The sequence below is a fragment of the Chiloscyllium punctatum genome, chromosome 12, assembly GCF_047496795.1.
Source record: "Chiloscyllium punctatum isolate Juve2018m chromosome 12, sChiPun1.3, whole genome shotgun sequence".
Taxonomy (NCBI): Eukaryota; Metazoa; Chordata; class Chondrichthyes; order Orectolobiformes; family Hemiscylliidae; genus Chiloscyllium; species Chiloscyllium punctatum.
Window position 1 is genome coordinate 69,564,268 of NC_092750.1, and position 25,260 is coordinate 69,589,527.

Consider the following 25,260-nt stretch of genomic DNA (forward strand, 5'->3'; position numbering starts at 1 on the left):
CTTAGGAATAAGTTACAATAGATTTTGCAGGGGGGGGGAGCTGCTTTCTTTCATTCTTAATGTCATCAAACACTGGCAGTCCAGAACATGAAGAAAAATAAATCAGACCTGTTCAAAGTTCATCCTCCAGCACCCTATAGTAGCCTGGATGAAGTAATTCTTAAGTAATAAGAATCTGAGAGAGAGGCCTTGTCTCCAATCATTAACTTGGAACTCTTCGCTGGAAAGTACAGGGACTTAAGTTCTGGCAATACTAATGCACTGTTTGGCTAAGTAGTGACCAAATAGTCTTTCAAACTAAAAATTGTCAAGGTGGATACAGTCACCACTCAGGGTCAAGTGTGTGGTACTGGCAAAGGACAGCAGGTCAGGCAGCATCCAAGGAGCAGGAGAAGCATAAGCCCTTCATCAGGCATGACTGCTAGTCACCATTCAGAGGCCAGTGTATTTGCAATTATACATCACAAACAGAATACACTTTTACATGAGAAAATGTTGATCCAATGTTTGCAGATGACCACTTGGGAATATTACATCCTGGTGTTAACGGAGACCTGGGTCAAAAAGGCAGTACTGGGTCCAGTGAACATGTCTCTCTCCGTCACCATTGGCTTTTCATGGAAAATGAACAGATCTAAAGTAGTTTTTCTCAAACTTGAAGGTAGTTGTAAAATATCCCATAATGAATTTATTGATGTGCATTTGTGGCATCTTTGATATAGGAAAATATCTTGAAACACTTCACAGAAGCACAAGGGAAAAATCTCCCAGAAAAAGAAGACATCAGCAGTTCAGGAGGTGAGCTTGGCAGGTTGTTAAAGGTAGACGGGGGAGGCAGAGGGGAGAGAATTCTATCATGTGTCTCACTGAAAGACTACCTGCCAATGATGCAAGAAGGAAATCTTAAAATAGCTACTTGGTACAAGCCATTTGGCCCATCATATCAATATGAGAATTAGTTCTCTGAAATATCAACTCAACTAATTGCATTCTTCCTGTAAATGAAGAATTACTAAAGTCACTGGGAGCCAGACAGTCAATGCAGGTCAGCAAAGATAGAGGTAATGGCCAAAATAGAACACAGGAAACACAGTTTGATGAAGCAGATGGGTTGAAGTGTACGGGAGGCTGGCCAGCCAAGCATTGAAATACTTGATATGGATGATGGCTTCAGTGATATGTGGAAGAGGTGGGAATAGGCCAGGATTTTTTTTTCCTCTATTCTTTGATGGGATGTGTGCGTTATTGTCTGTCCCCGATTGCCCTTGAACTGAATGGCTTGATAGGCCATCTCATAGAGCAGCTAAGTGTTATTTCTGTGGCTCTTAAGTCAGATGTAGTTCAAATTGGACAAGGATGGCAGAAAGGCTTTGACATAAATCAGTGAGTTTCACTGACACTAGCTTTCAATTCCAGATTTGCTAATTGAATTAAAAATTCCATCAGCTGTTATAATGCGCTGTGAACCTGTGTCCCCAGAGTATTAACCTGGGCTTATGTATTACTAGTCCAGAGACATTATCAGTACTTTACAATCTTTCCTTAATGTTACTGAGGTGATAACAGCCAGCATTTATAATTGAAAGATATGGTGTTTAAAATACAACTCACAATCAAATAGGACACCAAAAATAACACTATAACATGCAGCACACCACAAGGATGCTTCCACAAGCCATGTATATGATTTAAGATGTCAGCCCAGTTTGCTTCCTTCCTTGTACATCTGTGCTAAACTGTTACATTTCACTTTTCTCCACCGCAGGCTTATCCAGACTATTCCAATTAAAGTTTACTTCTTCCAAATTCCACTTCATGCACCAGCTCCAGGTGATGTGACCAAAATTTGAATAAAGATCTTGTGTGGGTTCTTCAGTCACAATTACCCAATTATCTCTCAGCCAGTGTACATTTAAATGGCAACTTTTAAAACAAAACTCTTCCAAAAGCAAATTATGAACAAACAAAGGACCTGGTCTTTTTGAGGGCATTGGGGGGGACATGATCTGAGGAGTAACTGATGTCTGGTAATGACTTTTGGGAAAGCTTTTACAGGTAGAGATCCAATTGCATTTTGAAATGTTGATACAGCAGATTTAGTGTAGTAAAAGTGTCATTTCACAAAACGATTTATGATTACTATTTCTTAAAGTACAATTGAGTTTTTAAGAGCACTACTTCCAAGTGTTACATGTAATTTAATCTCATTAATTAAGTTTGAAATCAGTTTGCATTGGAGATTAAAAAAAGGACTATGTATCATTCAGATCAGAATATTTTAATGTATTAAATAATTCTGTTTATCCAAAACTAGTCATAATCTACAGATTTGTACATTTCTATTCTCACAAAGGCACTGATTTGCAGAGCAATGATTCAAATATACTGAGCTCAGCAGCAACACATTCAAAAGGGTCATTTTTCAATGCTGGCAAGAAGTTCAACTGTGAATTCATCACAAATTATTTGATCTCATCAACACACATATGCTTTGACATCAGGTGTCCATGGATAGACCACACCCTGGGGCACCAAGACCACTCAAAGCACCGCCACTGTCCCAACTGAGATCAGCTAAAGCAGTGCAGATTGGGGACTAAACTTGGTTACCACAGGTTACGTAGTAATTGGTATTATACACGATAAGTAACAGGCTAGCAAAGGAATGTTTCACCAAAGAATTTTAAATGATTGGAGAAGGATTTGAATCAATCATGGTGGATGGGTCAGCTCTTTCCTTGATACTCATGATGAGATGCATGCACACAGAAGGAGGATTAGGGTAAGGATGATATTAATATAAATACAAAATCTCTAAGTTACAGATCACAATCTATTTAAGGAAAAATGGTGTCACACATTCCTTACCTATTTTTAAGTTAATCTAGGAGACTCAGAACAGTTTATCAGTACTGAAAATCAGTACAGCTTACACTACCCAAGTCTGAACCATCTATTACTTTGTCACACTCCTCGCAAAACTGATCTTCAGCTTAGAAACTCTTGGTCAACTTTACACCTGTGCGACATCCAGCAGTTGTGCCACTTACTGTACTCTCATTTCCAGCACACAATGATATTAGAGTCATTCTCTAGCCTCTCATCCAATTCTTTGTAGCTAATTCCTGAGAGAAGCAGAGAGAAGAAGCATTTGTTATAATTCCCACAATGATGATATCAAAAACTTCCAAGTAGCTAATCTTGGCTAAAACAAAGGTCAGATACAGAGGAGGTGTTAGTTATGGTTCAGCTGGAGCGCTCTCACTTTGGAGTCACTTTGGTTGTGGGATCACAAACTCCACTGAGACTTAAACAGCAACTCTAGACTGATACTACAGTGCTGGAGGTGCCTCTTCGCAGATGAGCTGTTGAACTGTCTACCCTCAGGCAAGTGTGAAAGACCCAACGGCAGAGTTTGGAACAGCAGCTGCTATGGGTGATCTTCTAATTGACAACATGGATTAGATAAAGAGTAAAGCTACCTCCACACTTCTCTGGTGAAAAGCTTCATGGCAATTGTTTCTTTTCTAGGCCCAGCTATCCTGCAGCTTCTCTAATGCAGAATCTCAGTTGTAACACTTATTAGCAGTTGTTTTAAGCTATGGACCCATATCCAAAATACTACTCAAGTTAAATTTATACAGGGCCCTTACTGAAAGTCTGGAATGTGAACACACCTCAGTTGTGCAAATACAGAATACTTTTCACTGCTCTACCCCCTCAGCTGTTTTGACCCCAGTAAATGGGGTGAGCCCCTTTGGGATGGTTTACCTGTTTTGCAGCAGATTTCATCATAGCTGTGTGAACCAGTGTAGAGACGAGGCGGCCGGCTTCTCTCATCTCGGTTGATCTTCACTGGATACTTGTGTAGTCGCCGAATTAGATTTTTCATCAGACCAAACTGAATCAACTTTCTAAAATCAGAGGAGAATGAAGCATTTTGACTCTTCCATAGCGAATCACATATCAGACTCCCCAAAGTCTCCGCAACAAGGCACAAGTCAGGAGTGTGTTGGGATACTCTCTAGTTTTGTTGGGTTGCAACAACAAAATTCAAAAAACCTGATAGTAACCAAGGCAAAGCAGTTGACTTGGTTTGTATAACCTACAGACAAAACATTTGCATTCCTCAACCACAGTATGCTCCTTCAACAAGGCTCCTTCAACACTACCTGCCAAAACTGCACCCTCTACCACCTAAAAGGCCAAGGACTATAGGCACAAGGGCCTATAATCCTGCAAATTCCTGTCACACATCATCCTGACTTTATTATTATCACGACATGGAGACAAAATACTGAAAACTCCCGTCGGCAGTGACTCAGTGGTTAGCACTGCTGCCTCACAGCGCCAGGGACCTGGGTTCGATTCCTGCCTCAGGCGACTGTGTGGAGTTTGCACATTCTCCCCATGTCTGTGTGTTTTTCCTCCGGGTGCTCCGGTTTCTTCCCACAATCCAAAGATGTGCAGGTCAGATGAACTGGCCATGCTAAATTGCCCTTAGTGTTAGGTGCATTAGTCAACGGTAAATATAGGATAGGGAAATGGGACTGGATGGGTTACTCTTTGCAGGGTCGATGTGGACTTGTTGGGCCAAAGGGCCTGTTTCCATACTGTAGTATGGAAAAAGTACTCTGGGAATAAACATTCTCCACAAACCGCAGCAGTTCAAGGATAATAACAAATGCCCGATTTTTTAAAAAAGCAAGACAACAGGGAGATCAAGGAGACCGTCCCCATCATTCATTCAACCTATTTGTAAGGTACATCACACTTAATCAGTATGAAATTACAGCTTGTCCACACATGGATTTGGAGAAGCAGGGATTAATCAAAAACAGTGGGCTTGGTTTTATTAAGGGGTGGGTACATCTGACCAACCTGTCTGAATTTTTCGAAGAGGTGACCAGGTTACAGATGAGAGCAACACATTTGATGCAGCCTAATTAGCGTCCAGCAAGCCTTTTGATAAGATCCCCATGGTTTACTGACAGCAAGGGTTAAGAGACCCTAGGGAAGGAAAATTTGGCTAATTGGAACCAGAATTGGCTGAGTGGCAGGAATTAGGCGGTGATGGTTGAGGTGTGTTTTTGTGACTGCAAGTCTGTGTCGGGTGAGGCTCTGCAGGGTTAAGCTTTGGGATCCCTGCTGAATTTTTATATTCGTTTGTGGGATGTGGACACCATGGGCTTGCCAGTGTTTAGTGACTGTCCCTAGTTGCCCTTGAGGTGGTGATGGTGAGCTGTCTTGAACCACTGTAGTCCATGCACTGTAGGTAGACCCACAATGCTATAAGGGAAAGAAATCCAGGAGTTTGACAGTGAAGGAATAGTGATACATTTCCAGGTCAAGGTGGTGAGTTGCTTGGAGGGAAACTTGCAGGTGGTGGTGTTCCCAAGTATCTGCTACTTGGTCCTTCTAAAGGGAAGTGGTCATGGGTTTGGTTGGTGCTGTCTCAGGATCTTAGGTGAATTACTGCAGTGCAACCTGTAGATAGTACACACTGCTGCTATTGAGTGTTAGTGGTGGAGGAAGGGGATGGTTGTGGATATGGTGCCAATTAAGTGAGCTGTTTTGTCCTAAATGGTGTCAAGCTTCTCGATTGTTGGAGCTGCCTCCATCCAGGCAAGTAGGGAGTATTCAACCATAATCTTGACTTATGACTTGCAGGTGCTGGGCTGGCTTTGGGAGTCAGGAGGTCGGTTACTCACCGCAGTACTCCTAGCCTTTTGTAGCCACTGTGTTTATGTGGCGAGTCTAGTTGAGTTTCTGGTCAATAGCAATCCCAAGGATGTTGATAGTGGGGGATTCAGTGATGGTAACAACACTGAATATCAAAGGAAAGATAGTTATATTGTCTCTTATTGGAGATGGTTTTACTTGGCATTTATGTGGCGCAAATATTACTTGCCATATGTCAGTTCAAGCCAAGATATTGTCCAGATCGTGTTGCATTTGAACATGGACTCCTTTTGTATCTGAGGATCACAAGTGGTGCTGAACATTGTGCAATCGTCAGCAAACATCCTTATTTCTAACCTTATGATGGAGGGAAAGCCATTGATACAGCAGATGAAGATGGTCAGGCCTAGGACACTATCCTGAGGAACTCCTGCAGAGATATCCTGGAACAGAGATGATTGACCTCCAACAATCACAACAATCTTCCTATGTGCCAGATATTGTATGTCCATGGCTGAATATGACAAAATGACTGTAGAATTTTCTTTTTAACTGACACAGACATTTGAAGGGAATTTTAACCGAAGTAGCATTTCATATAACTCAAATCATGGCCTTCAAAGCCAGACAACAATATGCATGAGCCTTATTAAGATGGGTCTAGAATGCAATCAGTAAGACTCTGATACGTTAGCTCAAATGAAAACCATCTGATCTGAGATTTCTAATTTTTATGTGAAATAGTGAAAATTTGACCCACTTAAGATGAGGCTTGTAAATAATAATAATTACATATTAGAGTAGACACATATTCATATAAGAATGCAAGTTTAAATTTATAAGATTGTGGGTAATTAAATTTCTGAAAGCAGTTAGCCTTGAATGCAGAGACAGGTTTTGATAAATACCAGTGAAGAAACCTTTTCCTTCATTAGCAAGAAAATTAGAGGTAAAGAGGTATAAGAGGTATAAATAAGTTAACCTTAGAAGAGTACCGAAACACAAACAACATGGCAAAGGTAGCAGAAACTATTACCTCGAAAGGATAAATAACTGCTGCTTCGCAAGTTGGAGCAAACGGAAATTGTTAGCTTTGTTACAGAATCATAGTATTAGGTTTAACCATGTTAAACTTTATAAGTAGTTTTATATTAGAGCTGATATTACAAATATTATAACCATTGGTAGAAATTAACATGCTTTTTAATCTTCTATACTAAGGTCAGTAATGGATGTGAATTTCTTGACCAAATTTGTAAAGTCATTAGTAATAAGTATATGAGGGAACTGGCAAAGGTCTCGGAAGAGACATAAAAATCAGTGTTGAAGTATGGCCAATAATCATAAGAGCCCAAGGACAGGTGATACGGGTCTGGCAAACATCACAAGATGATGGAAGGACCTAAGGTGGACCATTGTTGATCATGTATTTGCAGGATTGGAAGTGTAGGAGTGGGGGGATGTGGCAAGCACTGATGTCAATGAAGCATTTAACCACTATAAAGAAATATGTACAAATATTCTCTATTTTGTTGGGAAAGGTAGATTGTCACTGACCTCTGATCTGAACTGTAATTAGGAGGGCAACTGGGCCCCAAGTGAAAGCCAGATTTGGAACAGTCTCTGCTGTCTCCCATATGTGGTAAAGGAACTCCAAACAAAGAGTGATTTGTGCTACTGAACGAGGAACTTACAACTCCTCTTTAAAATCCCTCTCCAACATCAAGTATGACTTTAACTAGCAGAGAGTATTCCCCGATACTCACTGATTCCAATTTTGCTCGGGCTCCTTGATACCACATTTGGTTAAATGTGGCTTTGATGTCAAGAGCAGTTACTCTCACCTCACCTCTAGAATTTAGCCCTTTTGTCCATATTTGAATTAAGGCTGCAATGAAGTCAGGAACTGAGTGGCCCTCGCGGAACCCAAACTGGGCATCACTGTTCAGGTTATCGCTGAGCAAATGCTGCTTGATAGCACTGTTGATGACACCTTCCATCACAGACTGATGGGGTGGTAATTAGCTGGGTTGAACTTATCCTGCTTTTTGTCTTCAGGACATAGCTGGGCAATCTTCCATGTTGTCAGGTTGATGTCAGTGTTGATAATGAACTGAAAGGGCTTGGCTAGGGGAGTGGCAAGTTCGAGCACAAATCTTCAGTGCTATTGCTGGAATGTTGTTTGGACCCAAAGCCTTTGTGCTATCCACAGCCTCCAACTGTTTCTTAATATCATATGAAGTGAATTGAATTGGCTTGGCTAAAGACTGGTATCTGCAATGCTAGGTACCACTGGAGGAGACCGAGATGGATCATTCACTTGACACTTCTGGCTGAAGATTGCCTTATCCTAGACTAATTTATTTAGCTCTTCCATCATCACAGATAGGGACATTTGCAGAGCTTTGTCCTCTGGTGAGTTGTGTAATTATTTACCATCATTCTCAACTGGATGTGATAGGACTACAGAGTTTACATCTGATTTGTTAGTTCACTTAGCTCTGTCTAACACTGAGATGGTTTGGGTATATATAAACAATTTACACGATTTGCAGATAGGAGGGTTGATCAGTGAGTTTGTGGATGATATGAGGATTGGTGGGAGGTAGGTACTGAGGAGGATAGCCTTAGATTACAGGAGGATACAGAAGAGCTGGTTAGATGGTCTGATCAGTGGCAAATGGAATTCAATTCAGGTAAGTATGAGGTGAAGCAGTTGAGTGGGACAAACAAGGTAAGGGAATACATAATGAATGGTAGGACCCTGGGAAGCACCAAGGACCAGGACATGAGGAACCCTGGTGTCTATGTCCACTAGTCCATTAAGGTATTGGGACAGGTAGATAAAAATGATCGAAAAGGCATTTAGTATACAGTGGAACCTCGATTATCTGAACGCGATTTGCGGGCACTATTTCACTCAGATAATCGATTATTCGCCTTTCCTCTGGGGCTCGGAGTTTTTAAAAGTCTGCTCACTGTTCAGGAGGTAAGGCAGTATGACAGTGCACGAGACCCCGCCCCCAACCCCATCTAACACCACCCCCTCGCCCCAACCCCCCACTCCGTCTGACACCACCCCCACCCCCAATCCCATCTGACAACCCCCCCCCCCCATACCCGCACATCACCCCTGCCCCCAGCCCGGTCCGATACCCCCCCACCCACAAACCCGTCTGACACCGCCCTCTGCCCCCAACACCCTCTGCCCCCAGCCCCGTCTGATACTGCCCTCCAACACCCTCTGCTCCTAGACCCACCTGACACTGCCCCCTGCCCCCAACACTGTTTGCGCCCAGCCCCGTCAGACCCTGCCCCCAACACCCTCTACCCCCAGCCTGTCTGACACTGCCCCCAACACCCCCCCCCCCACCTCCCCCAACCCCATACACACCTGCCCCCTCTCCTGGGCAGCTGGACTGGACACCAGCAACGAGACTGCTGCAGTTGCCTTTGTGAGATAAGTCTCCAAATAGCACGCGCGCGCGCACACACACGCAGCCGCAGCCACAGCCACACACACAACTTTTTGACAGATTCCACGTTTGCTCCGTACAGGACAATTTTGGAGAGATTATTTGGGTTTAGGGTACACCCCTCTGTAGAACTCCAGGGAAAGTGTGGGAGGGGGAGAAGGCGGGAGGTCAGTCATTTGGAGACGGTGTCTGTTTAATCACTGTAAACAAAAGACGCGATCACTGTTGGAAACACGTCTTTGATGTAATGTTTCCATCGGGACCTCCAAATCTCCTTCAGATAATCCGAATTTTGGAGAATTGGTATTCGGATAATCGGGGTTCCTCTGTACTTGCAATGCCAAGACATACAAGGCTATGGGCCAAGTGTTAGAAAATGGGAATAGACTAGTTAGGCGGCTGTTTTCGACCAATGCACGTTTGATGGGGCCTTTCTCCATGTTGCAGACCTCTATGATTCTAATCCAAAGCCAAGGCTCAATATCCTACCTCTCGTCCACATGTTGAAGCTGTTGAGCGTAGCGGGAGCAGAGATCTCGTGCTGTAGTGCCAGGACTGAGCCCACAGTAAAGCTGAAATACATCACGCAGACTAGCACGCTTGTGTCCTGCGGGAAAAAGGGGCAAGTGACAGGTCTTCAAAGGCTTCCTACTGATGTAGGATCCATCTACCCTCTACAGGTGAATTGTACATACAGTGTTCACATCAGCAATAGTGGTTTTTAAGCTGTTATCCCTATCCTGGCTTCTCACTTGCATATCAGTTATTTGGGAGTGAACTTCACTTGCAATCTGTTGGGTTAGCTTCCCAACAGATCTAAATCCTTCTGAGATTCCTTGGATTGCTCCTCATTAGCTGTTCTATCACCAATTTTAGCTTCAATCTCATTCAAATCATGCTTTTTAAAATTAAAGTTAACAGGAAACTATAGCCACTTAAAGAATGAGTCACTCAAAAACCCCTGCCATTGTACAAAGATTTCTTTTATTAGAAATTCTCTTTCTCCTCCTTTGACCCAGCTTTCTCAGGGACTTGGACAGGATTTGACTCAATAGTGTTAGTGACTTTATACTAGTCCACAGATCTGACTGGTCTCTAATGACCATTAACTGAAGTAACAAAATAAATGGCTGCAAAAACTCAGCAAGTCTGGCAACATCTGTGGACAGAAAGCAGAGTCAATGTTAGGGGTGCAAAGACCCTTCTTCAGGACAGAGGCTGGATGATGGTCAAGAAATGGAAACTCAATTTTTTTCCCCTTTAATTGAGGATTTGAAACTTTAGCAAAGATCAGGGTCTTGTTCAGATCTGCAAGACACTCTCTCTCAACATAAACACATATTCACTCATTCTATGGACAGCCAATTCCTATTTAAGGTCATTTTCCATGCAGGACTTTACTTCCCAAGTCATAGTATGGACACTAATTTATCTTAGCAACTAATCAAGGAAAAGGAACCTGCTAAATGATTTGAAAATCTCACCATTTTATGAAATCTAACTCTTCCCCATTTCACTAGTCCAATATGCCAACTGTGCCTGGGAAAACTACAGCAAGCCAATTGACGCTACCTGCCTCCAGGCTGCCAGTGGTCTATAAATTCTATTTATGCCCAGCGGATTGTTGAAGACATTTCAAAGAGTTTTCAGTATAATTTGTGTTTTATGATAGCTCCTTACCAGTCACCTTAGTGAAAGATACATAATAACAAGGTCAACATGGCTTTGTGTGTGGGAGATCATGCCTCAACTTTGTTTGAGTTCTTTGAAGGAGTGATCAAGAAGGTTGACACAGGGTGGCAGACAGAGTGTATATGGATTTCAGTAAGGCCTTTGATAAGGTTCCACATGGTAGGGTCTGGGAGGTTAGATCACATGGAATCTGGGGGAGTTGGCAAACTGGATATATAATTGGCTTGATGGTAGGACAGAGGGTAACAGTGGAAGGATGCTTGTCAAACTGGAAGCCTGTAACTGGTGGCGTGCCTCAGGGGTCAGTGCTGGGCCCATTGCTGTTTGTTATCTATATCAACGATTTGGATGAATATGTACAAGGCATGACACTAAGATAGGAGGTATCATGGACAGTGAGGAAGGTTGTCAGAAATTGCAGCAGGATCTTGATCAGCTGGGGAAATAGGCTGAGAAATGGCAAATGGAGTTTAATATAGATAAGTGTGAGGGCATGCATTTTGGAACATCAAATCAAGGCAGGGAGTTTCATGGTGAATCGTAGATCCTTAAGGAGTGTAGTGGAACAGAGGGACATTTGAGTTCAGCTGCACGGTTCTCTGAAAGCGGAGTCTCAGGTAGGCAGAGCATAAGGTTTTTGGCACAGTGCTCTTCGTCAGTCAGGGCACTGAGTACAGAAGTTAGGTTGCAATTGTACAGGACGTTGGCGAGGCCACAGTTGGCTATTGTGTTCAGTTTTGGTCACCTTGCTATAGGAAGGAGGTTATTAAACTGGAAAGAGCACAGAAGAAATTTACAAGAATGTTGCCAGAACTCAAGGATCTGAGTTATAGGGAGAGGTTGGACAAGCTAGAACTCTTTTTTAAAAAAATATAGAAGACTGAGGGGGATTTTATTGTAGTGTATAAGATTGTGAAATGCAAGGATAAGGTGAATGCATTCAGTCTTTTTCCCAGGGTTCGGGAATCAAGGACTAGAGGGCATCAGTTTAAGGTTAGAGAGGAAAGAATAAAAGGGAAGTTGAGGGGGAGCGTTTTTACACAGAGTGGTACGCATATGGAATGAACGGCCAGCAGAAGTGGTTGAGGCAGGTACGTTAACAACATTTAAAAGGCATTTGGACAAATCATGGACAGGAAAGGTTTAGAAGAACATGGACCTAGTGCAGAGAAATGCAGTTAGCATGAATGACGACCCACATCCCTATGAAGCGGAAATTCCAAAGATTCACAACCCTCTGAGTAAAGACATTACTGATAGACATTTTGGTCAGCATGGAGCAGTTTCGGTGAAAGGGTCTGTCTCCATGCTGTAGGGCTCTCTGACACTTTATCTATCTATTTGCTGCCACCACTGTCCTTTGAGGTTGGGATCTAAAGGATTTGACTGGTTTAGTATGGTAGAGGAAAACCACTAGGTAGTCTAACAAGAAAAGGCTCTTGACTTAAACAAGATGAAGCTTAATGCACAATAGCAACTAGGTATAAGCTATTTTGACATGACAGATATTGTAGTGAAATCCATGAGGGAGTCCTTCATGTTAGCTCTGCCTTTTTTGAGATCCAGTAATGTACTCTCCTCTCCATCCATGACATTGTAATATTGAATGGTGCTTAATACATTCCTCAGCATTAACCCTTTCAGATTCTTATATCCTTTACAACAATGTTTATTGCATAATTTCCAGGTATGCCACGACTATTAAACAATAAAACCCCATCACGCCCAGAAATAACAAGCACTCCTCTATTAGATTTCATCCCTTACCCTTCCCTGTTGCCAGTCCGACTTGCAAAATCTTGGGAGCCTATAATGACCCAGTCTGCATCACTATATATTTTTCAAACTACTGCTCGTTGTTTCAGGAGACCCATTCAATTCAATCATCTGCTGAGTTCACCGACAACTTTAAAGTCTTAAAGCAAAACATGCACATCAACATTTCAAGGAAGACCTCAATCTGGGCTCCAAGCTCTGCAGCCCTGAGGGCAAAATCCTTGATATTACTACTTCAAAGTGTTGCGCAGGTACAAACTAGTATTCTTTAGCATATTTTTGCTTTAAGAAATGATGAGCGGTAACCTCCCTGAGGATTATAAAGTGATACAGCACCATAACATTAGTCCAAATTTCAAACAGTCTCAACAATTTATTATGGAAAACATTATGCTAATTGCTTGATAAGTTGATTCTGACTGGTGAGGTGTTGCCATGGAAAAAGTAATGTGAACTTGCTATTCAATCAGTATTCTTTTCCCCTACCCTGATCGTTTGAAATTTGGCATTCTTGCATTGGTCACGATGAGTGCAAGACAAAAAACATTGCCAATATCTCTTTCTTTTTAAGTAAAATATTCCAGTTTTGTGTCATCAAATAGCTGTTTGAAATAGGAGCAGAGGTCACTATACCTCCACCACTGAACACATCATGGCTGATCTACTACCTCAACTTACATTCCTGCACTATGGCCAAATTCCTTTGTATTCAAAAATATATTAATCTCGGTCTTGAATGACGACCCACATCCCTATGAAGCGGAAATTCCAAAGATTCACAACCCTCTGAGTAAAGACATTTCATATCTTAGTCCCAAAGGCAACCCATTTCTTTTAGAATCAAGCTATTTGGTTCTCCAGAAAGGGGACATCCTTCATACATCTACTCTATCAACCAATGGTCTATTCAACATTGAAAATTTAATGTCCAATGTTATAGCATTTTAAATTATTTTAAATTCTGAAGAAGATTGTCCCAGTTTATCTAATCTCTTCTCAGAATACAACCTGTACATTTCAGGCATCAGTGTAGTCAATTTACATTGTAAGTGTATCTTTTTCAGGTAAGGAGACTGAAACTATACACAGTACTCCAGGTATGGCCTCTCCAATCCCCTCTACAATTGTCGTAAAACGTTTACTCTAAAACTGTAATCCATGTTCAACAAAAAACATTCCCCTCCCTGCAAGTTAATATCAAGTGATTAACATATGAAAACACCCAAGTCCCCTGAACACCAACCAATCTAGTCCCTAACCATTTAAAGAATAGTTTCTCTAATTTTCCATCCAGAGTGGATAACTTCACACTTTCCCACATTATTTTATATCTTGGCATTCTCCTTTCCACTCACTGAACCTCAGCAGTTTTTGTGTCCTCACAACATATTTAATAAGTACATACAAAGTAGAAAAAGGAGTGGGTCATTCACCCTGTCAAGCCTACTCTGACATTCTATATGACCATGGTTGATTGATACTTCAATGCCTTTTACCCAGAATAACCCCACAACCCGATACCCCATTAATAATGACAATCCATTAATCTCTACATGCAACATACTCAAATACTTTGCTTCCACTGCCCTCTCGGGTACTGAAATCCACATATTCGCAACTCAGAGTAAAAACAATTCTCCTCTTGGTCCGAGTTGGCACCCTACCCTTTACTTTTAAATTGTGCCCACTCTAGGGAGCCCACCTTACCAGTTTCATCCTGCTTATTCCATCAGTATTTTAGCAGGTTTCGATGACATCATCTCTCATTCTTCAAAACTGAGAGAATATTGTCCAATCTTCATCATAGGACAGTCCCACCAGCCCAGTAACAAGTCTGGCAAACCTTCACTGCACTCTCTCTATGCCAATGATATATTTTCAGAGATAAGCAGATGAAAATTGCACAGAATACTCCAGGCGTGGTCTGACCAAGTTTTTATTCAACTGAAGCAAAACTTCACCACTCCTGTACTCAAATCTTCTTATAATCAAGTCTTACATTCCATTAGCCCTCCTAATAGCTTGTTGCGCCCACATATTGACCTTCAGTGACTTGTTACTAACAAGGACACCCAGGTCCCATAACCTCTCACCATTTAAAAAAACACTCTGCACATCTGTGCCTCATTTCAAAGTGGACAACCTCACATTTTTCCACAACATATTGCACCTATCATGCATTTGCTCACTCATTAAGCCTGTCCAAATCTTCCTGAATCCACTTTATATTTTCCTGAATACACATTCCCACTTTGTTTTGTATCATTTGCAATTTTGGAAATATTACATTTGGTCCGTAAACCCAAATCATACACACACCCTGCAAATGGGAGAATGACCCTTTTATTCCTCTTCTCCATTTTCTATTAGCTGATCTTTAATCCATGACAGTACATTACCTCCTATCCAGTGTGTTTTATGTTTGTTAACCAAAACATTATTTATAATAAATTCTAGCAGCTTCCCTTCTCTAGCAGCTATAATGCTAACAAGTCTGTAGCTCACAGTTTTCTCTTTCTTTCCTTTCTTAAATAGCAGAGTGACATTTGCGAGCTTCAAATCTGCAAGAACCATTCCAGAATCCATAGATTCCGGAAGATAATCACTGCTGTATCAAGTATTCTATAGCCATCTTTTTACACACTCTGGCTGTGGAATGTCAGGTCCTGGGGACTTAACATGGCTGATCTGAGTACTCCACATTCCCACCTACCCTGATAACCTTTCACTCCTTTTATTGTATCATTTTAATTTACACAATTTTCCATGTTGCTACGTTTGTGGGCATTAGGAACACAATGGGTGAAAACACCAAAATGCCATTTGATTTTCATTGCCTTTGCACGGAATAGGAACTTTCATCATACCTGGTTTGGTGACATATACTAGGCACTCTTCCTGCAAGGATTTGTCATCTACCAGATCCTGCACCCGAGGAGTTGGGCAGTACACATTGGAATACTGCAGAGAAAAGGAATAGAATGCAGTTAAACAGCAGCAGAACTAGAAATCAATGTAAAAGTAGGTTCAGTAAAAGGTAAAAGCTGGTTTCATTTTAAGGCAGAGAAGAACTGGCACAGAAGCAACAGCTAATTCTAGATAATAATTTAGAAATATAAATAAACTGAGAGTCTACTTCCACTCACCTGGAATATAGGAACTAAGGTCACAACTCCATAGTACCTGCAAGACAACAGCACACATTACATGCACAGTGCAACTTGAACTGAATGAACAGGAGCACATTTATTAACAGATTGCTCTGTACAATATATTTCCGTGCTGAATGTGACTATTTGATTTTGTGTTGATGTCAGGAGATGGGAGAGATATTAAAGAATATTTAGCATCAGTTTTTGCTGTTGATAAAGAATTGGAATCTAGACAAATCAACAAAATAAATATTGATGCTCACATTACAAAGAGGAAGTGCTGGAAGTCTTAGAAAACAAAGGTAGATAAATCCCCATGACCTGACCAACTGCATCCCAGGACCTTGTCAGAAGTTAGGGAGAAAATTGTGGGGCCCCCTAGGAGAAATATTTGTATCATCTATAAATACAGGTTAAGTACTGGAGGGTACAGTTACAGCATTTAGAAGCTACCTGATAAGGAGTAGAGCTCTGAAAGCTTGTACTTCCAAATAAACCTGTTGGGACTATAACCTGGTGTTATTTTCAGCATCAAGACGACATTTGGATAAGTTTATGAATAAGAAAGATTTAGAGGGATGTGGACCAACCACAGGCAGGTGGGACTAGTTTAATTTGGGATCAAGATCGGCATGGACTGGTTGGACCGAAAGGTCTGTTTCCATGCTGTGTGACTCTGTAGATCTACTTTAGAGTAGACATACTAAACAATAAAAAAAAAGAATTAAATAAGGTTCTGAAATTTATTAAGGTCCCTTCACTCCAAAGTATCATAAACATAAATATTCCTTTGAACCTACTGAGAGGGATAAACAACCACACGCAAATTATTTCATCCCCAAATCCCAGTTTATGAAGTTCCTAAAAAAAAATTAAAACTTCAAAAGATGTAGTCATGGAGAGATGCATCTGAGACAGGTAGACTGGGGAGGGCGAGGTGAAGTAGGCTTTCCCTTCACCATCAGCCACAGGCTCGATATATCATACCAGATATGCCCTACATCACTTGGTCAATTCAGTCAGTAGTGATGCTTCTGAGCCGCTCTTTGTGATGGATGTTGAAGACCCCACCCAGAGTACATTCTGTTTCCTTCACACCTTGCTTTCTCCAAGTGCTATTCAATGTGGAGGGACACTGATTCATCAGCTGAAGTCATGGCAGGAGGTTGGTTATGGGAGTGGAGATTTCCTTGCCCGTTTTTGACTTGTTGCCACAGGGCTTCCTGGGTTTCAAAGTCAATATTGAGTACTCCCAGAGCAACTCCCTTCTGACAAATTGCACCATCATCCCTGGTTGCTTTTCCAGCACCACACTTTCGATTACTGAAAGTAGCCTTTAGTCCAGTCTTTTTACTACTAAATTCAAATCCCATCAAAAGTGGGAGATTTGAACTGTGACCCCCACAGCATTAATTGGAATTCTGCATTTGCAGTCTTGCTAACATTACAATCATGATCTGCTTCGACCACCTTTTCAAAAAGTACTTTACAGATTACAACAACCTGCTGCACAAAAAACCTCTCCAGGTTATCTGTAGTTCAATAAATAATCAAAGGCAAATGGCAAACATAGATACTGAACAATGTGATTACATGGAAATCTCAGCAAGCGAAGCATTTCAAAAGTAGAGATTTGTTTTTCAGCAGAATCCTCATTAAACACATGGATCCCACCTCCAACAATATAAACTGTTCAATTAAGCTGCAATTAAAATCTTGTGTTTATTGCTGGGGTTGCCAAGGTGCCCTGAATGGGCTAAATACACTCATCATCTTTGATAATAGAAATATAGTGCTAAAAATAAATCTCAGGGAGGAAACTATTACATGTTTTAGAACAACTGAACACTGTTATATTGAATTTGAGAATATTGCAACAGGCAATGTAGAAAGATCCTTATTCTGTATCTAACCCACACTATACTGGTCCAGTTCCAATAAAAGACAATTGACTTGAAACATTAACTCTTAGATGCTTCATGACCTGCTGAGGATTTCCAGATTTTTTTTGTTTCTATACCTGCCACAGGAATGTTTCATGGGGCAGTAGAGAGAGAGTTTTACAATGTTTGTAACCTGTATTTGCTTCAGGAGAATTGATGGGATAGTGAAGAGGGTGCTGTATCTAGAACCTAATTTATACCTATAGCTGTCCTGACTTTTCAATGGTATTTTACACTGTATCTGACACAAGTTGCATCGGCCCTGGACTGTATACCAGGAACATGAGGACAGGGCTTTACTCCATGTCTAACCGATGCTGTATCAACCCTGCAGTTAGGCTGGTAGTGTTTGATGAGGACAAGGCAAAAGGATCTTTACACTAGATCTGACCCAAGCTTTATCTGAGAGTGTTTAATAGAACAGTTTTGAAAGATAGAGCTTTACCTTGTATCCAACTCATCTGACCCTAAACTGAGAATGTTTAGTTAAGTGTACGAAATGTTCTGTATCATGCAGATTCCAGGTGATACTTGAACTGACAGTGTATCTTAAAAATAGAAAAGTACTAAATTTACAACGTCTTAACAAGTCTCACTTTGATCAGCACATTGAAAACAAGACATAAAAACATGAAGAGAAAGGCCAGGTCCACTGAAAAGCTACTACCAATATGTATTAAATGTGGTGACTTTCCCTTTAAAACTCTGTTGGCCTAATTGCAGCAATCCAACAGATAAAGTGGAACAAACTAGCTCAGTCACAGAAGCCTGCAGTGTTTCTTGAACAACAGATGTTTACTAGAAGCTACACGAAAACAAAACCAAGTTCCCTAAATATAGAACACAGTTTGAAAGCTTATAAAACACACAACAACACAAAAGCCTCATCCCGTTTTCCAATGCTATTCAATACAGAAACACAGATCTGACAAATAATCCACAAAATTACTTGTGAGGCATGAACACAAGTCATGTGACACCTGCCTCTTCACCTCCTTTCTGCTCATCACCCAAAGGGCCTAAACAGTCTTTCCAGGTGAAGCAGCATTTCATCTGTACCTCCTCAAATCGTATGTATTGTTTTCACTGCACCCTACTCTACATTGGAGAAACCAAATGCAGACTGGATGACCGCTTTGCAGAATACCTCCGGTCTGTGCGCAAGCATGACCCTGACCTTTTCATAGCTGGTCATTTTAACACAGCATCCTGCTCACATGCCCACTTGTCTTTCTTTGGTATGCTGCAGTGCTCTATTGAACCACAGTGCTAACTGGAGGAACAATATTTTATCTTTAGACTACGTACTTTACAGCTTTCTGAACTTAATATCGAGTTCAACACCTTCAAATTGCGAACTCCAATTCACATTTCTTCCCTTTGTTTCAGCTTTACTTGTTACATTCTCTGTCACCATGTCCACTCTCCCCTCCCTTCACCCCAGTGTTCTTTCCCTCTGTTCTTTCAAATCTGACAGTTAGGCACACCACTGTTCTGCCATTCTCACATTCCAATCACTTAACCTGAACTATCAACATCTTTTCTCCACCAGCACCCAAGACCACCCAACCATTCCCCCCTCCCACAAATACTGCCCCCTGTACACTTCACTTCAGTTCTGATGAAGAGTTGCCTAGACTCGAAATGTTAGCTTGCTTACTCGCCATGGATGCTGTATGACCCATGGTGATTGTGGTATTTGTTGCTTTTAAATAATTTATAAGAAACCTGGATCAGCACTGTAATCAGCAAAACTACAGACAAGTGTTGATAAGTGGGATTAAAATGCACAACTAGTTTATTCAGCCAGTGAAAACATGATGGGTTGAATGGCTTTTTCTATAGCTTTTTTTATGGTTTGCTGTCAGATCTTCAAATTCAACTTAACTGACTCTATCCAGTTCTTTCCTGTGAACCGTGAAGTCTTTTTACATAAATATTCTCAAAACTGATGTCTTGGACTTTCTCAGCTTTTAATAATGTACAGATTTTTAGCCAAACAATCCTGATTTGGAAATTGCACAACCAATGAGATATCTGTACTTTCCCTGAACTTTTTTATACTCCTTCTATGAGAGAGACAGTACTTACATCTCTTCACAATATCCTAAAAAACTTATGGATTTTCTAAATTAAAATTATGTTTCAATTATTCTGACCCAAAAATATGCTATTGAACTTTGACACCACCTGTCATAATCGGCCACAATAAAACAATTCCATTAACATTCCAGTGGTCCTGTTCTTTAGCACGTACTCAATTAGGTTACAGTTCCAGAAGGACTATTTTACCTGGTTATTTCTTAAAACCTTCAGAATAGTAACTGGTCCCATTTGCTACTATTTTAAAATCCAAACTCTAAAAGTTATATTTTTTTGAGATACCTTTCATCACACTGCCGTGCTACTCACAGTAAATTCTGCACTGCAATTCGCACCAAGTTCAACTCCACATCTGCCTCAGCAGAGATCTTCTGGATGTGACGGAATCCATCAATGTATGGTAAAATCTGAAGGATACAAAATTAACCAACACTGAGCAGAAAAACACTAATACAACTGCTCAATTACAGTCATCGCTGGACAATTGATGTCCACTTGGCCATTAGTGGTGAAACAGGCTTATTTCCTTTCTTTTTATAATATTTCTGCATTACTTTAGGTATGCAGTGGCTCCTCTAACAACTTTTCACAGGATACATAACCACATTTCTGGACAGAGGCAAAAGGAGAAACTTATTTCCATGTGATTTACTTGAAACAGATAAAGCTGACATTTTTAGGAGGGACTTAGTGCACGTACGATGCGTGTGGTCAGCCGGTAATAGTGATACGACAGAAACTACAGGAGGTCAGACACTCACTGAAACTTAGTGATTCCCCCATGATGGCTTGGCACTTGATTTATTCAAAAACAGGGTGACATGCTCATGTAATAATAAAAAATGGCAAAATATGAAATTGTGTCTTCAAATCATTTGATAATTATAGATTTGGAAGGCTTCAGTTTATTTGTCCAGAAAGATCCCATGGTCTGCCAAATTGAAGCAACATTATTTCTTGTAAAAATTATGGAATTATTCATCCACTGTCCTGGAATCCTGTGTTTGAATAAGAACTTCCAGTTACGAGCTTTTAAGTACTCTGTTTGTTTTCATCTATTGACTTGTATTTATATAGTGCCTTAATGAACTGTCTCAAGAGCACCATGAATCAAAGAATAACACCAAGTCACATAAGGAGATATTAACTCAAATGACCAAAATGGAATGTCTTAAAAGGAGGAAAGAGAGGTGGAGGGGTATAGGAATAGTATTCCATAGCTTGGACACTTGGTATCCGAAGGCTCAGTTACCAATTGTGGAATAATTATAGGGATGACCAGAATTTGAGGAGTGCAGATGTCTCAGAGGGTCTGGAGGGGATCAAACAGAGAGAGAAGGGTGAGGAATAGGCAGTTGGAAATCAAGGAGAATTTTCAAGTCAAGATGTTGTTTGATGAGGAGTCAACGTAAGTCAGCAAGTGCAGGGATTACAGGGAGCAGAATTTGCAGAGTTAAAAGACGGGCAGCTCACCTTTGGATTAACTCAAGTTTATCAAAGGCAGAATGTGAAGACTAGTCTGGAACACATTAGGAAAGTCAAGTGGTTAGCACTGCTGCTTCACAGCACCAGGGACCCGGGTTCAATTCCAGTCTCGGGCAACTGTCTGGGTGGAGTTTGCACATTCTGCCGTGTCTGCATGGGGTTTCGTCTGGGTGCTCTGGTTTCCTTCCACAATCCAAAGATGTGCAGCTATGTGAATTGCCTATGCTAAATTGTCCAGTGTTCAGGGATAAATATAGGATAGGGAGAATGCGTCTGGGTGGGTTACTCTTTCGAGGGTCAGTCTGGACATGTTGGACCGAAGGGCCTGTTTCCCCACAGCAGGGATTCTGTCCTTCCTTTATCCAGATAATTAATATACAACATGATCCATAATTTAGCAACAACGAAGGAGCGGAGATGGGAGATAGTGAGGTAGAGTTGGTTGTGATCAGCACCCTTGAAGACCCTTGTGTCATCGAATGAATCGCCAACAAGCAAGGAAAAAAAAAGATAAATCTTTGGAACACACCAGAGGAAATAGTGTGAAAACAGGAAGAAGAGTTATTGTAAGCAATTCTCTAGATAGATAGATAATTAGATAAATAAGAATGAGGCCACGAGTGGTGTACAACAGAGGAATGGTACTGGAGGATGAACGTATGTTGAACTGTGTCAAAGGCTGCAGCCAGATACCAAGGCATATGAGGGGTGGTCAACTTTTATTGTAGTCGCATAGATGACATTTGTAACTTTGATAAGAGCTTGTGTGGCACTATGCAGATGAAAACTATTGGTTTACTTTCTGTACTTTAATTCATACCCCAGATTTGCCTCTTGTATAAGATTGCTTCTCAGACACTGGCTTTCTAGAACCCAAATTTCCCCAGTTTCTCTCATAATCCAGACATTTAGGATTAGTCTCAAGCATCTCCAAGTACCTTCAACAGATGGATGCTTCTCCTCTCCCACTAACTGCTACTCAAGGTATGGGAGTTTGACCATACCAGTGTATATTTCAATTACAACGTCTACTAACATTCTGAACGTCCAGGAAAGGGAGCAGTCCTTGGCCCTAGAGTTTCTTTCAGAAAGCATACACTTCTGGCAGAATCAGGCTTTAACATATTTACAGATTTCACATACAACTTCCTATTCTACTTGTGACTTTCCACTCACCTGTTGTGTCGTCAGATCCCAGTGGATTTTAATAAAGTCTTCTTTACACTCAGTGAATACTGGAACATCGTACTCCTGCACCACAGGCTGGTCCCTCCGTTGGGTGATCACTTTCAGGTGAATGGTGTTGGATTCATCTACAAGAGTGACAAACCAAACTTACTTAGAACAAACTTACTTTTGTGGGTACCATCCACAAAATGGGGTTACTTCTTTCCAACAATCAGCTTTGCCATTCCAGCCCCATGGTAGCCTCAGCATTTAATCAGCTTCTAACTAGAACTCAGTGAAACAAGGTTAAAAATCCACAATGTGGTTCTCTCTTAATAGGCCTCTGAAGTAGCCTAGCAAATCAGTCAGTGGTATTAAACTAAACCACAACACAGAATAATGAAGATGGCAGTGGTTCAAGGGGGTGGCCAATTACAATTTTTTCAATAAAAATAAGCAAATAAAACAGGCCTTAATAATGATACCAGATTCTAAGAATGAAGGGAAAAGGAAAGTTGCTTAAGAGTTAATGATCACAGCCAAGTTTCAAATTTTTAATTCACTACGATTGATACTTGGGCATGGATTTGAACTCAAAGGCATTTTACCTGCAGTATTGGAAGCTCCGTCAGTGGGTGACCAAATATTGTGTTGCTTATAACTGCAGGATTTCTTTACTTTTTTTTGCAGTTAGTTTCTTTCTTTCTTACTTGACTGATAGATTATAGGGCTTGTTGCATAGGGAAACAAGCTCAAAGCCAAGGATAGGCATTTGGTCTGCACTGACTGTATTAGCAGATAATTGCAGAGGAACAGAGGAGGTCAGGTGGGAAGTGAAGCTCTGGTGTATTGCTGATGATGGGGCTTTATTCGTTTGCTTGTTGGCTTTGGAAGAAATATCTGTTTTTCTGCCACATGGCTGTAAAGACATCTTTTAAAATGTATTCATTCATGGACCATGGGCATTGCTGGTTGGGCTAGTACTTATTGTCTGTCCCTAATTGCCCTCAATACGACAGAAGTGAGTCATCATCTTCTACTGCCTGAGACCACGGGTGTAGACATGTCCACAACACTGTTGACGAGAGTGTTTCAGGGATTTGATACAGTGACAGTGTAATGTTGATGCTGCTCAAGGTTATGTTGTTCTTGTTTTTTTTTCCTCAAAGGGGTCAGAAAGGCAGGGGTTCCAATATGTCTGGAAATATCTACCTGAAAAAGCTTTTAAGTGTTTTTTTTTAAACACTTGTACCATGAAAGGGCAGTGGCCAGTTACCCTAGTTCAGGGTTTGGTTTGGTTTTAGCAAGACGTTTTGTTTACAGCTGCTGATCAGGTTTTTGGCTGGGGACCCAAAGGAGTTCCACGCTGGTCCTCTCTCTCTCGCTGACATTTCTCCTGTAAGACCATGTAGTTGATTTTACCTTTTTTGCCAATGGGTGCTTTCAGCATGTTGCAAGTATTTGCAACAGCATCATTAAGTTGCGATAGAGTCAACTGGGTTTTCAAATAGGTTAAGTTATTGTTTATATTTCATTCAGTAGTCTGTAAACAAGTTCTGTTTTGCTTAAAATTGAGTGGTTGGGCCAGCTGCATCACTCCTGGGATATCCACTTGACCTGCTTAAAACAACTAGAGAAGTTAGGGTCTGGGCAACCTTCTTGAAATGTTTAAGGGGGTCTGGCCTGGTCCATAACAACAATAAAGAAAGAAAAATATATTTCTTAGTCAGGATGGGGTGTGCCTTGGAACTTAAGAGGTTTTTCTTTATTCACTCATGAAATGTGGGTCTTGCTGGCTGGCCAGCATTTATTGCCCATTTCTAGTTGCCCTTGAGTGGAGGGTGGTGAACTGCCTTGTTGAATTGCTGAAGTTCATGTGCTGTAGGTAGACCACAATGCCCTTAAGAAGGGAATTCCAGGACCCTGACCCAGCAACAGTAAAGGAATGGTGGTATATTTTAAAGTCAAAATGGTGAGTAGCTTGCAAGGGTACTTGGAGGTGGTGATGCTCCCATGTATCTGCTGCCCTTGTCCTTCTAGATGCAAGTGACTGTAGAAGGTGCTTCCCAAGGATCTTTGATTAATTTCTACAGTGCATCTTGTGCATCTGCTACAGTGCACACATTGCTTTTACTGGGCATTGGTGGCAGAGGAGGAGGAATCTTGTGGATGTGGTGCCAATCAAGAAGCCTTCCTCGTCCTGGATAGAGTCAAGCTTCTTGAGTATTGTTGAAGCTTCATCCTTCCAAACAAGTGAGGAGTATTACATCACACTCTTGATTTGTGACTTGTAGATGATAGATAGGCTTTGGGGAATCAGGAGGTTAGTTACTTGCTGTGGTATTCCTGGCCTCTGGCCTGCTTTTGTAGCCATTGTATTTATATGGTGAGTCTAGTGGAGTTTCTGGTGAAAAGCAACCCCAAGGATGTTGATAGTGGGGTTTCAGGATGGGAACACCACTGAATGTCAAGGGATGGTGGTTAGATTGTCTCTTACTGGAGATGGTCATTGCCTGGCACTTGTTTGGCAGAAATGTTACTTGCTACTTGTCAGCCCAAACCTGGTTACTGTCCAGATCTTGTTCCATTTGAATAGTAACTGCTTCAGGGCATGAGGAGTTGCAAATGGTGAAATGCAATCACCAACACACATCCCCACTTCTGATCTTTTGATAGAGGGATGGTCATTGATGAAGCAGTTGAAGATTGTTAGGCCTAGGAAACTACCCTGGGGAATGCCTGCAGAAATGGCTGGAACTGAGATGACTGATCTCCAACAATCAC

The 25,260-nt window shown here is 41.2% G+C and overlaps 1 protein-coding gene across 2 annotated transcripts in view; it reads right to left on the reverse strand.

Moving 5' to 3' along the window:
* Positions 1-2,274: 2,274 nt before the first annotated feature.
* nprl2 (NPR2 like, GATOR1 complex subunit) overlaps positions 2,275-25,260 on the reverse strand; it is a 36,868-nt gene continuing 13,882 nt past the window's right edge. Inside the window, exons 5-11 of one of the 2 annotated variants that reach the window (XM_072582725.1) lie at positions 22,486-22,622; positions 20,134-20,231; positions 15,773-15,809; positions 15,494-15,587; positions 9,648-9,765; positions 3,772-3,914; positions 2,275-3,125 (exon numbers count right to left, since the gene is read on the reverse strand). In XM_072582725.1, the coding sequence (XP_072438826.1) occupies positions 3,058-3,125; positions 3,772-3,914; positions 9,648-9,765; positions 15,494-15,587; positions 15,773-15,809; positions 20,134-20,231; positions 22,486-22,622 (695 nt within the window). In that variant the 3' untranslated portion in view covers positions 2,275-3,057. The remainder of the gene's footprint in view (positions 3,126-3,771; positions 3,915-9,647; positions 9,766-15,493; positions 15,588-15,772; positions 15,810-20,133; positions 20,232-22,485; positions 22,623-25,260) is intronic. The other variant, XM_072582723.1, reaches the window with a different exon arrangement.